General features: G+C 40.8%; 2 protein-coding genes across 7 annotated transcripts in view; one reads left to right on the top strand and one right to left on the bottom strand.

The window, feature by feature from the left end:
• Positions 1-1,064: 1,064 nt before the first annotated feature.
• Rtraf (RNA transcription, translation and transport factor) lies at positions 1,065-12,006 on the top strand. Of its 4 annotated transcripts, none has more exons than XM_075950023.1 (8): positions 1,065-1,217; positions 2,200-2,324; positions 4,869-4,968; positions 6,487-6,573; positions 7,619-7,707; positions 9,553-9,621; positions 11,489-11,537; positions 11,679-12,006. In XM_075950023.1, the coding sequence occupies exons 1-8, from the start codon at positions 1,157-1,159 to the stop codon at positions 11,831-11,833; spliced, it is 735 nt and encodes a 244-aa protein (XP_075806138.1). In that variant the 5' UTR covers positions 1,065-1,156; the 3' UTR covers positions 11,834-12,006. The 4 variants fall into 4 exon arrangements, with proteins under 4 accessions (XP_075806138.1, XP_075806139.1, XP_075806140.1 ...); XM_075950024.1 differs by having other exon boundaries at positions 11,660-12,006; XM_075950025.1 differs by lacking the exon at positions 9,553-9,621.
• Positions 12,007-12,131: 125 nt separating this feature from the next.
• Nid2 (nidogen 2) overlaps positions 12,132-15,264 on the bottom strand; it is a 61,379-nt gene continuing 58,246 nt past the window's right edge. For all 3 annotated transcript variants that reach the window (XM_075950022.1, XM_075950021.1, XM_075950020.1), the window contains exons 18-21: positions 15,060-15,217; positions 13,859-13,982; positions 12,895-13,007; positions 12,132-12,753 (exon numbers count right to left, since the gene is read on the bottom strand). In XM_075950022.1, coding sequence (XP_075806137.1) covers positions 12,743-12,753; positions 12,895-13,007; positions 13,859-13,982; positions 15,060-15,217 — 406 coding nt within the window. In that variant the 3' untranslated portion in view covers positions 12,132-12,742. The remainder of the gene's footprint in view (positions 12,754-12,894; positions 13,008-13,858; positions 13,983-15,059; positions 15,218-15,264) is intronic.

Here is a 15,264-nt window from a genome sequence, read left to right as displayed (position 1 = left end):
CTCCTATCTTTGGACCTTTTGAAATCAGAGACCCATACTGTAGACTGAGGTCCTCGGTACTCTCACTCATGTGGCCTACTATCCCCCTGCAAGTTGCACTATAGCTTTGCTCCAAAATAAAACTATTTGGCTTTTGCAAATTTGCATGAGCCATATTTCCAATTCTTTGGATAAGAGGGCCAAGAAATACCCAGCTCAGACCACAACCACTGAGCTCTGCTAAAAGTGGGAAGTTTTAAATAAACATTTTAGACAATCAGTTGCATTGCAGAGTGAGGAAGTAGATTAGAAATGGCTGTCTGTCACTCCATATCCAGGGAATCCAACACCCTCACAAACATACACACAGGCAAAACCACCAATGCACATAAATCAAACGAAGAAAAGACAAAACTGACTCTAGGCAATTAGTTAGGTATTTAGAATCAGTAGAAGTGATGCAGACCTGATTTGAGGTCATAGCTGTGGGACTAGAAAGGACTTCAAGGACGTGGCACAGAAGAGGCGTCAGGAGTAAGCAGCCTACTGGAGGCAGTGACTGAGAGTTTGGGTGAAGGAAAGGCTGGTTCCTGATTTCTGACTTCACTCTGGCTGGTGACAAACCGAAGGACGGCATTGGGGTTGTCTGTTATCTGTGTATCCTCCAACTAGTCCGAAAGATCTCCTTCAGGGATCTTTCCTTTAGGTCTTTATCAGCGTTCAAAGAGGAGCAATTAAAATTAATACGTTCAAAATTCTAAGCAGCAACTCTGAGCCAATGAGAGCTATAGCCAATCTCAGAAAGCCTACAGACACCATTTCTTGTTTGTTTATTATTTTAGTTTTGGTTTTGCCTCCAGTAACAAGAAAAGGAGTTAGACCAAAAAGCGCTACTCCCAACTTGCTTTCGCTCCATTGTACAACTAGGAAGCTGACAATAAAGTTTATTTGAGCGTCGACGTGCCCCGACGTGGCCCCGCCTTCCCAGCAGCAGCGCTGATTGGCGAGAGCTTGCAGGCCTCAGGCGTTCCTAAGCCGCGATTGGCGCCAGCTGCCGTCCGTCCGGAGCGTCGGGCGCCGCCCCGCCCTCTCGCCGCGTCGCCGGTGCCTGCGCCGCCCGCCTCACTCCCTTGTGTCCCGGCAGAGGCCCGGGCGGCCAGCACGAGCACCGGCGACCATGTTCCGACGCAAGCTCACGGCCCTGGACTACCACAACCCTGCAGGCTTCAACTGCAAAGGTGGGCGGCGGCCGCGGGGCCCGGAGACGCTGCCTTCCCAGCCCGCCCGGATCCGGCGGCCGCTACCCCGCCGACCGCGGCACGCTTCCCGGCCCGACGGCTGCTCGGCGGGCACCTTTTGGGGCAGCAGGGCAGGGCCGGGGGGCCGGGGAGACCTATGGGGCGAGCAGAAAGTTAGTGGCCGGCTGCCGGGGTGGCGGGGGGAGGGTTGGTCCAGAAAAAGACACTTGGTTTTAAAGTCCTGCCGGCCAGTGGGAGACGAGTGTGGCATGGACCAGGGCCTTATTTCGCTGTACAGGACGTATAGGTAGAAGGCAGTTTCTAAGCCGGGTCAACGTTTGGTCTCTGGAAGCATATCAGGGTCTATTCTGGTTTTGTACTTGGTTTTTGACGCAAAGTTTAATGGGCGGTGTGGTGATAGGTCCGAAATTAGGGTTTGAATCTCAGCTCTCTGACATGTGAAATGAGAATCTTTCCTGAGTGTGTTAGGGAAAATCTAAGGAAGCAAAGGCATCCTAGAAATAGTATACTGTCTCCTAGCTTTCAATTTTTAAATATTTGTGTTCGGGGTGCTGTAATGTTTATTTCTTGTTTACTCTGTTGACTTGCTTCTAACTTTTTACCTGTCCAGTGCCCCTCATACTCTGAAGGAACTAAGGTACACTGTTTCATGCATGTTTAGTTCATTTAATACTAAAAACAGCCCCATGCAATAAGCCCCATTACTATCCTCATCTTTTATCTGAACAATCTGAAACTTAGAAAGTGTACCCAGTTTTCTGAGGTACACCCAGAATTTGAGTGTATTGCAGTGAATCTGTGGCTCCAGAGTCTGAACTTTGAACACTTGCTTACTTCTACTGGGGGTAGGGGATGGGGTGGAGTGGGATGGGTCAGGTCAGTTGACTTAGTGTTTGCAGGTGGGAAAGTCACGGAGGATCGCTAGGACTCGTGAGTTTAATATGTGATGTTTTTGTTGCAGATGAAACAGAATTTAGAAACTTCATTGTTTGGCTTGAAGACCAGAAAATTAGACACTACAAGATTGAAGACAGAGGTAACCTGAGAAATATCCACAGCAGTGACTGGCCCAAGTTCTTTGAAAAGGTAATGAACCAGGAAGAAAAAGAGGGCATGAAGTTGAGTTGAAAATCCTTATATTCTTTCAAGATATAATAGTGATCAGTATCAGTAAAGCGAATTTCATGGATTTCAAATTTTGCTCTTTTGATTTTGAAAGCAAATTATATTATCTCTCACCATGTTTAACCTAAGTACTAAACTTGGTGGGAAGATATTCCTTAATAGGGCTACCTACTCTAATTTTTATGTATGCGTATGTATGTGTTTGTTGGGTATCCACAGAGACCAGAAGAGTGCATCAGATCTCCTGGAGCTGGAGTTATATTAGACACAAAAATGCAGGAATGTACTTTTTTTTTTTTTTTGGCTTCTTTCTAGCTTTAGAGCCTGTTCTGGAACTAGCTCTTGAAGACCAGGCTGGCCTTGAACTCACAGAGATCCACCTGCCTCTGCCTTCCAAGTGCTGGGATTAAAGGCAAGTGCCCCCACCCCTGCCCGCGATAAGCATGTACTTTTGAGAACTTGTCTGAGTTACTTTTCTGTTGCTATGAAGAGACATCGTGACTGAGGCAACTTATAAAATAAAGCATTTATTTGGGGACTTGCCTACAGTTTTGGAGAATGGGAAACATGCTAGCAGGCGGTCAGCCATGACACTGGAGCAGTAACTGAGAACTCATCTCCTTATCCTCGAGTAGGAGACAGACAGAGCTACCTGGGAATTGTGGGGTAGAGTAACTTTTGAGACCTCAAAGCCCACCCCCAGTGACATAACTCCTCCAACAAGGTGTGGCCTAATAAATCCTTCCCAAACCAGTTCCATCACCTGTGGACCAAGCATTCAAATATACGCGCCTGTGGGGTCATTCTCATTCAAACTGCCACAGTACTCTTATTAAAAGATGTAATTGACATGCCTGAACACTTGAAACTGTCTTGCTTATTATAGTTAGTATATAGAAGTCCCCGTATTTGATAGAAGTGGTTTTAAAAAGCTCTGTATGGACGTTTTTGTGACTAGAATTAGATTTTCTGTTGATTTATTTTAATTTTAGTAATATTTTTGCAGAAAAAATTGTTTTGAAAACTCAATAAAAAATCACCTCATTATAATGCCAGCGAATGGGAGTGACATTGGCACTAGCCTCCTTGTATTGTTCATGAGCAATATACCTGACAGGCCTGTCCCCACAGGTGCTCACCCACAGCAGGGCCCACACGCATATTGTCACTGCCACTGCTTCTGTTGGTTTGTTTTTGTTTCACATTAAACTTTTTTTTCAATTTTTTAAAAAGATTTTAAAATATAATACTAGTGTTTTCTGTTTATTCACTTGCCCTATGCACCTGTTCCTTCATGTAAAATGTACAAATGATGGAAAGTATGCAGGGATTAAAGATAGTTGCTTCTATAAAAGACCCAGACTCATAGTAAGATAAAGATAAATCATTATTCACTGAAAGACTATCAGGAACCTCATTGTTTAAGACATATTTGAAAACATCTCTATTGGGTGGTTAACCTCTAGATTTTAAGTTGCAACTTGTATTTTTAAAATATTTTAGTACTGACAAGTTCGTTTTATTTTGATTTTGGTTTTTAAGACAGGGTTTCTCTGTGTAATAGCCTTAGCTGTTCTGGAACTCTCTTTTTAGACCAGGCTGGCCTCAACTCAGAGAGATCTGCCTGCCGCTAGTGCTGGGATTAAAGGTGTGCACTACCCCGCCCAACTCTAACAAGTGTTTTTTGATCTTGGTCAAATCTTGTGAATGAGAGTTAGTTGGTTTATTAAAGAAATAAAATCTTTGGTTAGAAAATGAGTTGTGACTAAAAAGTATCAATTCATAAATTATCCCTGAAGTTTTGACTGAAAACTTTGTTGCTAGGATGCATTTTCAGCTTCTAAGAGTCTGAAGGGTCCTCTCATTTGCCTAGCAAATACTTGGCTATAGCCAACACACATGTTCCATAACTTGCTCTGTTAAGCATTAGTTATGACGTTTATATATGAAAGTTAAAGTTCTAATAAGTGACTGAATTGTCTGTCCTTCTTTTAACGGATTTTTATCATTTTATCTAATTGCCTTGTGTACTGGCCTGGAATCAAAGCTAAGGCTTTGGCCTCACATCTAAGTTGTATAGTCACTGTTGAGTATCAGATTTTTCTAGACCGCAGGTTTCTTATCTAAATGATGTTATTCTTGAATCCAGCTGTCCTTCCTGCGATCTCCCAATACAAACTTTTTTTTTAAGGGAGTATTTCATTGTTTCACTTAAAATGATACTCTTCAATGTTTTCTTCCGAGCTGTGTAATCACATCAGAGGTTTAATAGTAATAGAAGTGGGGATGCACACTGTAACCCTCGTATCTGGGAGGTGGAGAGAATCAGGGGTCCCAACAGTCATGTGTATCTGGGCTGCATAAGGCACTCTCTCAAAAAATTAATGATATAGATGTTATAAGAAATTCCTAAAGATCCATATTGAGGCCTGTGTCAAATCTGCTATTCTTTAGTTCTGTGGCTGTATGATAATGAAATCCATTTTTTCCCCCTTCCCTTCGCAGTATCTCAAAGATGTTAACTGTCCTTTCAAGATTCAGGAGCGACAGGAAGCAATTGACTGGCTTCTTGGTTTAGCTGTTAGACTTGAATATGGAGATAATGGTATGTTTTGTGGGGAATGTGAGTGTGGGTGTGTTAAAGGGTCCTGCCTTCTGTTCTCAGCGGCATGGTCCGTTGACTAATTTCTGAAATGGGCTTTAGAATGCAGCTTCTATCTAACCACCAGCTCTAGTCACACTTCTCAAGCATTGTCAGTTTCCCTTCCTTGGAACTATAAACCGTGCAACCTCAATCTTGCTAATGTTTAGGGTCTTTAGAGTGTTTTCTGTTTCCTTTTCTGGGTTGGTAGCAACTGTGTGGGAGGTCATTAGCTATAGATTATCCTTGGGATCTTAGACCTTATCAAAGCTGATCTTCGGCTGCTCCCACGTAGATTCTTATTCATTCGCCTTGCCTTTTCTCATTGCGTTTGTTCCGTTTATACTTGCCTTCAGTGTTGGTGGCTTGTGCTGTATCCCCACAGTTGATTAGCATATGCATTCATTTCTCAAAAGCTTACGTATGAAATATGATAGTTTTATATTGCAAAAAGGAAAGAGTTGAAAGACAAATAGTATCAAAAGTGTATTAAACATCTAAACTACACAACAGGCTATGTTTAATTTCCAGTTTTCAGCATTGCAGGAACAGGAACTCCAAGCTAACTAAGGCAGCAATACTGGCCTTCATCAGCAGGAGGCATTGGTGTTCTTGACTTAGAACTTAAATCTGTTGAATCATTGCCATTTTTTGTGTGCCTTGCCATTACTAAAAACCCTTGCAATCACATGCCAAAGTGATTAAAATCTTTTCAATTTCACTACTTTTTAAAGTTTAGATTCATGGGAAAATTATAACAGTACAGAGAGTTTTCTTATATGAAGATCTGAGAAGCCATTTTTGGCATTAAGTTTATTCATTATTTCTTTTAAATATTTTGAAGTGAAAACAAAATGCCTTTAGAATTTTTAATTTCCATGATATGTTCTAATTTGTGTATGATACTACACTTTACATGGTTTTGAGTTGAAAGCAGTATTTCAGTTTTGAAAAGATTTGGGGGAAATTTTTACTTTCCACCTAATGTTCTTTTTTAAAGCTTGGGACAGATTTTGGCCAAGTTGCCCATAGTATCACTGAATTTGATATGTAGTTCAGGCAGTCCTACAATTTGTGACCCTCCTGCTTGACCTCTGTGACTGGGGCCACAGGTATATTGCCACCTCGCCCTGCTTCTGTTTAATTTTAGGTAATTCATGTGTATGTGTGTCCCCGTCCATTCTTCTGTCCTAAATTTAACAGCAAGGTATAAAAGACTTTATTTCCTAAATGTTAGATGTTGAAATGTATTTCGCAAAGCTTATGCCTGTAATCCAAGCGTTTGAGAGGGTCAGGGTTCAGGGCCAGCTTTAGCTCAGAAACTTGTATCAAGTAAAAGCAAGTATTTTATGTGAATCAAAAAGTTACTTCTCTTTCTTTAGTTTTTGTATATAAAGTATAATTTTGAGTGGATGTCACAATGGTTTAGCTAAATTCAGTAAACAATAGTTATTTTAACCTTAAGTTGCCTGTTTTTTATAGCTGAAAAATACAAGGACTTAGTACCCGATAACAAGAAAAATACTGACAACACAGCTAAAAATGCAGAGCCATTGATCAACCTGGACGGTGAGTATGTGATACCCACAGGCGACAGTCTTGGTTTTGTAAATGCTTTCTACTTCTAGAATGAAGACTGGTGTAACTTAAGTCGGTGCTTGAGATGAACGGCACTAACTGTTCTTTCCTGTATTTTATTGTCAGTTCTAGTATGCTTTTTTCTCCCCCAATCCCCTCACCATTGAATATTTGAATGTTAAAATGCAGGTGGCTTTTTGCTCCAAATATTTTGGATTTTGATTTCTTATTCATTGTGCCAGTTATTGGTCACTTTCCTGATTATATAATTTATTTTTTTTAATCCAGTGACAAATGATAAAATGTTTCATTATTTCAAGTCCCACGTGCACTTTTAGTAATTCCCTTTTAAGGTGTTACATTTAAAAAATTCCCTAGAGTGTGGTGTGTTGAATATGCTTTCATCGTCATATTGACTGTGACCCGTGATATAAGTTATTCTTAGAGTGAACGAGCTTCTTACACACTCCAGAGCCACTGTACACAGAAAAGCATTGGGAAAACTACCCACTGAAGCATCTACTTTTGTTTTTGTATTTGTATTTGTTTGTTTTTTGAGACAGAGTTTTTCTATAGCTTTGGAGCCTGTCCTGAAACTAACCCTTGTAGACCAGGCTGGCCCCCATCTCAGAGATCCGCCTGCCACTGCCTCCTGAGTGCTGGGATTAAAGGTGTGAGCCGCCACCACCTGGCTGAAGGCATCTATATTAAAATTAATAGCTTTGGGAAGAAACATTAATTAAAAGTGTCTGTAAATGGGCCTTGCAGACCACTCCAGGGCAGGCTTAGTGTTAGATTGGCCATTTGTTAACTTGGCTTGATCAGGCTAGTGCGGTTGGTAAGGAGACTTTGCACCCGTTTTCCTGACTGTTGGCGTGGTGCACTGCTTTGTGGCTTTCCTTGAAAGCAGCAAAAAGACTGGGGATGAGTCTGTCCCAGAAAGTTGGTATTTTTGTAAGCTCATATGTTCAGATAAGTAATTATGATGTTTGCAGAGCTGTAAGGTTTATGTTTATTCATTTTTAATCTTTTATAGTAAATAATCCTGATTTTAAGGCTGGTGTCATGGCTCTGGCTAACCTCCTTCAGATTCAGCGTCATGATGATTACTTGGTAATGCTTAAGGTAAGGTGCCCATGTTATTCTTGACAGAAACTACATATGTAGAAGAATCTTCACTTTTCTGAAAGCTGTCTGTTTTCACCTAAGTTTATGATGGGCTGATAAATAGAAATTCAAAAGAATGTGGGACCGAGAGCACACATCATTATTTTATCTGTTTCACATTGTCTGGTAGGAAGCTGGTATCCCAGCATTAGATGTATGCACACCAATGTGTTTTGTCTTTGCAGAAATAAAATTTCACTCAGTCCTAGTAATAATCTTGCTGAGAAATACTTAAAAAAAGAAACCAAGAAAACAAAAAACAGTGAGAGTTGGCTCGGCTGGTAGAGTGCTTACCACGGAAGCGTAAGGACTGATTTTGGAACTCAATACACACATTAATAAACAAACACAAAAATCTCTTCTGGGAAGGCAGAGACAGGTGGATCCCTGGGGCATGCTGGCCAGCCATTTGAGCCATATCAGTGTGAGCCATCTCACACTGGGCATTGCCCTACTTTTACTTTTGACAGATATATAAAGGCAATTTAGTAGAGAAAGGCTAGTCTGAAAAAGGGTGAGAACAACTGGGAGACACCCAGCACCAGCCTTCAATCTCCACGTGATGTTCACCCATATGTACAAGTACACATGAGTGTGTACACACATGTACCTCACAGCAAAAGAAAAAAAAAGCTTATTAAAAAACTAAGACTGCTGGACAGTGGTGGCACATGCCTTTAATCCCAGCACTCGGGAAGCAGAGGCAGGTGGATCTCTGTGAGTTCAAGACCAGCCTGGTCTACAGAGCTAGTTCCAGGTCAGGAACCAAAGCTACAGAGAAACCCTGTCTCGAAAAAGAATAAAAGGAACTAAGACCTAGAAGAAGATAACAAACATCCAAGACATAAATGGTTGTAGGGCCATCTTTGTTCAGTTTCAGTTGGGTGAGAGTGTATGTTGTTGAGGAAGGGGGAAATGCCAAATCACTAGTAGTGAACTTAGCCACACAACAAGACCTCTTTGGGAAACAATGCTCTCGTCTTCAGCATTTTCCACTTCTAGATAAACTATGCAATTTATACTCCTCCATCAAGAACCACAGCTCCCTGAAAGAGCGTTATTTTTGAGAAAGGAAAAGCATTCCTTAAAGTTACTGCTGTAAACATGGAGTGGAGTGGGGCAGGAAGATGCAGATGGTGATCAGATGCTGTTGGATAACTGCTGATGTAGGAGATGGAAGGCTTTGAGAGTGAAGGTCACTATAAATCACTTTGTAGTAAGTTGAATAGACTTCCCTCTATGCAGAAGGGATTATTATTTATCCTACTTATTAGAATTATGTGGGCTACGTAGACAGTTTCCACAAAGAAATTAGTATTCTTAGCTTATTAGAATATTTATGTTGTATTTGAATGGAAGACATCAAGTTGTTGCTAGTTAAATTTAGCTGTTTCAAAGTTTTATTGCTTAGTCCAGTATGCAAATCTCATTGGGGCAGCCCTACAGTGGTCACCTCAGCTTTAGTCATAAACTAAGGGAGAAGCAGATAATGCAGTGTATTTGGGTACTTTCGCCAAACTTTGAAAATCCAGGTGTATGTGGCTATAACAAAGTTTTGTGAAGTCCTAGGTCTAGATACATATTTATCTTGTTAGGCATTCACATAGTTGTGATACTATAGAAGTTTTCTTAGATTTACCAGGCACAAAAGTCAGCATATTAAGGGCTGATGTAGTTCAGTGGTAGAGTGCTTGCTTGGTCTGCATTAGAGTTTGGATCCAATCCCAGCATTGGGGCAGGGGTGAGCGTTTGTGTATTAGTGGTCTGGTAAAATAGTAAGCAAGGTGTTTTTGGGCTTTCTAGGCAATTCGCATTTTGGTTCAGGAGCGTCTAACACAGGATGCAGTTGCTAAAGCAAATCAAACGAAAGAGGTATGTGTGTTTCTAAGATACTAAGCCATCTAATGGAAATTCCTTCAGGTATTGCGGTGCATTCACACTTAGTGTTTTCTTAAGATGACTGGGCCAGGTATGGTAGCGCACACCTTTAATCCTAGCATGCAGGAGGCAGAGGCAAGCAGATCTCTGAATTTGAGGCCAGCCTGGTCTATAGAGTAAGTTCCAGGACAGCCAGAGCTACATAGAGAAACCCTATCTTGAAAAACCAAAAGAAAAAGATATTCATTCTGTTGGAACAGGAGAAAGAGTAGCTGACTTATGTGTGAATTGAATTTGATTCTTAAGCAAATTCAGTGTATTCAGTGACTGAGGTTCAGACAGATGGGTGAGCAGAGAATTTGTCTGTTCACATTTCACATTCTAGAGAAGCCCAGTCATCCATTCACAGTCTGCAAACTGAGACATGTGCCCACTAGAAATGTGCCTTGTGAAATGGATTGGATTGTTTGGATGTGTGGTAAGAAAGGCAGGACACACCACTGTCCTGTCAAGTCTAGATCCCATCCTCACACTTGTCATTTAACTCACTTTGTTCAGCATGACAACCTCCCCTTGAAGAATGCTACTGGAATATTTTTTAACCATGTTGTCAATTCAGAAATTCCTGATAATGCCAGAGGTGTAGGTGTAAGCATTTAATCCTAGCACTAGGGAGACAAGAGATCTCTGTGACTCAGGGCCAGCCTCGACTACGTAGTAAGACCTTCTCTCAAAATAAAGAAAAAAAAGGGAAATCTCTCAAAGTGACAATGCAGAGAATGTTCTTGGGTAAGGGATAGGAGCTGCAGTTGCCAATAATGGTCCTTTCTTACTACACAGATGTTGAAATGAATGCTCTGTGCCTGCCCCCACCCCCATTCCCTCTCTCAAGTCCTGCAATGCCCTTTGTCCTCTGACCCCTTTAGCAAGTGCAGCAGTAATGAAGGGCTGCTGATCCCGGGCAGTGCAGTGTAGGTGCCTCTGAAAGACACTCCACTTCCTACTAAAGGTTCTTACTAGTTTAACTATGTATAAATTGGCCACTGTAAATTGGATCAAAGACCAGCCAATTTCACCCACACTATAGAACAAGCAGCAAATTGTTCTGGCATAATAGTCATTCATTCACCAAAATGATGGCAGTGCGAAACAGTGCTGAGCCTCAATTCTGCTTCTGTTGCAAAGTAGAATCTAGCTTCATCTTGAGTGCTACAGTTTGTAACTTCAAATCACAAACTGGTCTGGGTAGCCATTCCTGACTAATATTTGAGGGCTATAGTTGATGTCAAGGGTAGCTGTCCCTTGATAGTCTGTTGGCAGGTAAAGAACGCCAGTCTGTGGTACCAGGTGATAACACAGCCAATCAGGACAAGTCTACTCCTACATTCATTATATAAGTTATTAGCCCTGTTACTGGATGCAGGTGCTAATGAATTGGAAAATTAAGCTGTTTGACTAAGATCATATCAAAGTAACTTCTTGTAATAAAACATTAAATATATATTCTGTTAAACAAGTTGACTGAAGAAAACTGTATGTTTTATATATGTTTGTATATTTTGTAGTATCATTTGTAATCTAATTTGTGTAGTACTTGCTTAGCTCTTGGTCCTCTTTCCTGAGTAGCATCAAGTGCCTTTTGCAGTTAAGGACCCTTACAGGCCTGGCTTAAAAAGTTGGGTGGACTTTAGTGTCTCTGGTACATTTGAAGAGCACTCTTTCCTGGGTGGTTGTAACACGGAAAGCCAGTTCTTCACAGGGTAACTTGTAACAGTCCCTGAATAGCAAGCAACTCTTTAATTTCAAATGAGAAAAGTGACTCTTAACTAAATAGTCTTTTTTTGTCATTATTTTTTAAAAGGGCTTACCTGTTGCTTTAGACAAACATATTCTTGGCTTTGACACAGGAGGTAAGTTATTTTGCTTCAAGTCAAGCTATATTGAGGGGCTTGTTCTGAGGTGTACGGGGGTGGCTGGAAGCACAGAAACCACACACACACACACACACACACACACACACACACAGATGCAGTGTTCTTGTCTTATAACAGATGCAGTTCTGAACGAAGCTGCTCAGATCTTGCGATTGCTGCACATAGAAGAGCTCAGAGAGCTACAGACGAAAATTAATGAAGCCATAGTAGCTGTTCAGGCAATCATTGCTGACCCAAAGACAGACCACAGACTGGGGAAAGTCGGAAGATGAGCACATCAGGATTTCAGCTTCTCGCCTGCCTAGTGTGATGGGAACCATGTGCATCGGCATGTGTTTGGAAATCAAATGTCACATTTTCGAGGGAGGAATCCCAGGAAATTGGCCATGTTCTAGAGATTTACCACCATTGCTTTTTTTTTCTTTAATAAAGTTGGGGAAAGTAACTTTTTGTTTTGCTTTGAAATAATGTACCCTGTTTCTGTAATTCTCGTGCATCCTCCTTTATGGTTAGAGATTCATCCCAACCATGACTTTGTCCTGGAGACAGTATCGCTCTTTAGACCATTAGAAATCTTTAAAATATTTTATTGGATTTATATAGAAAATTTAAGAACTGCTACATCTTTGGTGTTTTACATGGAATACTTCGAGGAATGCTTCTGTCGAGGCACTTAGGGGATCAATTAGCACCTTTAATATAAATAAAGTGAGGACTTCTGCTGGGAAGTATGAGCAGCCTGGGCCATCGTGGTGATCATCAGTCTGTTACAGGGCTCTCAGACGACTTTAGGAGTACATTTTCATAACCAGCCATGTGTTTTTACTTTTCTTGGATAGGTAGAATCCATGGCAAAAATCAGATTTAGTGTCTTAAGCTCTTGCTAGGTCTTTGTTGAATAAATTTGATCTTTTAAATAAGTGTTTACAAAAAGTTGCTTTAATAAGCAATGACTAAAATTCTTTAAACTTCTGATAACCTTTGTTTTTAAAAAATACAGTAGTAATGATTGAGGTATACACTTCACAAAATATACTTAGTCTCGCTACACTAAAAATGCTCATCTTGTGTGCCTAGATCTCATAACGACCAATTCCTTTTCCGCTGCCTTTGCCTTTGTAGTAAATGTTCTTAGGTAAAGAGTCTTGTTGTAAACTTGAAATCCTCCTATACATTTGTATTCATTTTCTTCCTGTGAGGGAGTGGACAGCAGTGAACATTTCGTTAGTTAAGCAGCATAGGAAGGCAATGCTGGCAGAGTTACCATTGCCCTCTCCCATCCCTCCTCCACCCGCTGGACGAAGGACATCATGATGTACCCTGATGACCTTACCTGTTGGACAGTAGGGGTAGACTGCAGTGATCCCATAGAGGTGAGACCGCTGCTCGGGGAGATACTCATCAGTAAATTGACCACTGTCTTTATTCACTGATATGACACCATCCCTGGTAAGAGGAGAGGCAGTCAGGGCCAGTCACATGATAATCTTTTAGTAAGCAACAATTTGCCTACTAAAAGCAAACAATTCAGCTAAATGAGTTTTGGTTCAGTTTGTCTAAAACCAGTGACTCCGGACATAGCTCCTACACCAGTATCCTGGGAACTTCCATGAAATGCAAATGTTGTTTACCCTCCCTGGCCCTTCTAAGTCAAAACCCTGGAACAGCATGCAAAATGTATTTTTTAACATTTTGTAGCCATAAGAGCTGATGGCTACGTCCCAGAGGTCTAAAGTACAGCACTTAAATCTCACAGTGAAATAGTAGGGAGGTGAGGAAAGTACTCAGACATGCAACTTTGTTTTCTTTTCAAGGTCTTCTAAGCTCAGAGCCAAACAGTATTTCTCGGTCTTTAAGGTAGACAGTTGATGTTATTTTTCTTATTTTTTGTTTTTTCAAGACACGGTTTCTCTGTGTAGCCTTTACTGTCCTGTAGACCAGGCTAGCCAAAGAGATTCACCCGTCTCAGCTTCCTGGTGTTAGGATTAAAGGCATGTACCACCACGCTCATCTTGTTAATGTAATTTTTTAAAAGGAAAACTTAAACTTTATGCCACTTAAAAGTATTCATTCTCTAAGAACAGGTTTAAATAAATGTTTCTTTTTAAGTAGTATATTACCAAATATCTTAGACTTATATGCTCCCTGCAAGCATCACTAGTAAACTTCAGGACGATGTGGAAGGATGACTTCAAAAATAGGTGTCTATTTTGAAGGACAGACAGCTCAACAGGACTTGCCAACTAGAGTTGCTGACTGGTAAAACAGCATGCTCTGCTCTCCAGAGTGGGGCTCACCTCCGCCAGTCTGTATGATAAAAGTGATCTGCATAGCCGACAATGCTGAAGGGGTAATTGAGATGATTTTGGATGACACGCCGTCCGGTTCCATCAGGTAGTGTACATTCCAGTTTCTTGGTTCCTTTTAAGATATCCAAGGGGGAAAATGAGATGCCAGATAGAGTCTTCAAGGAGAACAGAGGCAGAATTTAAAAATGGGGCATTTTACTCCCACTATAGTCCACGTTTGCAACTGTAAATTCATGTCTACTTGGTGCAGCAGAACTCTAGTTCTGAGTAGAGTTTCAAACCTAAATCCTTTTATGGAAGAAACAATGCAATCTATTGAAATCTTCCAGTTTCTTCCCAAGAAGAAAGAGGGGGAGGGATAAATCTACACTTATAGGTTGAAACATAACATCCAGTTTGACCAAAATCCTTACATATTTATAAATTCTACATAAGAAAATGAAAATAGTAGTGGGTAGTTTTATATGGAAACGAGTTCAGTGGAAAAAAAGAATTTTCATGTTCCAGATTTCTTATTAAGAAGTCTAAATTTCATATACCTTTTAAAAAACGTAATGTTTAGACAACTGGATTGTAAAACACCCAGCTGCATATTCTGCAAATTGAAGAACCTTTATTTTCTTTAGTAGAATGAGATACGGTATCTTTTATTTTCTTTAGTAGAATGAGATACGGTATCTTTGATTTTCTTTAGTAGAATGAGATATGGTATCTTTGATTCTCTAGTAGAATGAGATACGGTATCTTTGATTTTCTTTAGTAGAATGAGATACGGTATCTGAGTTTTCCAGTAATGCACAGGATGCCACAATAGACAACCTGGCGTTGATGCTTTCCTGAAGGAGGCCATTCTCTTACAGCACGTGGCAAAGGGTCATAGCACACAAAGTGAGAAAAATCTTAAGAGTTAAACTGTAATAATGGCCCAGAAGGTAGACCAACCTGAGTTCATGCAAATTTAAAAGTTTTTCAGGTGTTCACAGCAGGGGCAGGGGGCAGGACAGACTTGCTGCAGTCAGGCTCCCCTTTGAACTCCACTGTAAGAATCACTGCACCAGGTTCTTTTAAAGCTTACAGATCTGGCAAGTATGTTAGAAATTTATACCAAAAGATCTAAAAGATGGGCAAATCCCCAGAGCGCTTGCACTGCTGTGAGGAAGGCCATCATTCTCAAGGTCACCAGTATTACCTGCATCTGCCCAACACAGCAGTTTGGAGAAGGGATCAAAGGTTAATCCATTGGGTAATCCAATATCTTTGTTGATCAGAATTCTTCTGTTTTCTCCATCTAAAGACGATGTTTCAATTTTAGGAGCTTCTCTATTCCAGTCTGTCCAGTACAAGTTGCTGTGGATAAATGTTAAATGGGTAGTTATAAACAGTTGTGCAGGGGT

The sequence above is a fragment of the Microtus pennsylvanicus genome, chromosome 15, assembly GCF_037038515.1.
Source record: "Microtus pennsylvanicus isolate mMicPen1 chromosome 15, mMicPen1.hap1, whole genome shotgun sequence".
Classification (NCBI taxonomy): Eukaryota; Metazoa; Chordata; class Mammalia; order Rodentia; family Cricetidae; genus Microtus; species Microtus pennsylvanicus.
Note: the sequence above shows the minus strand (reverse complement) of the source record. Positions and strands in the feature narration are given on the sequence as shown.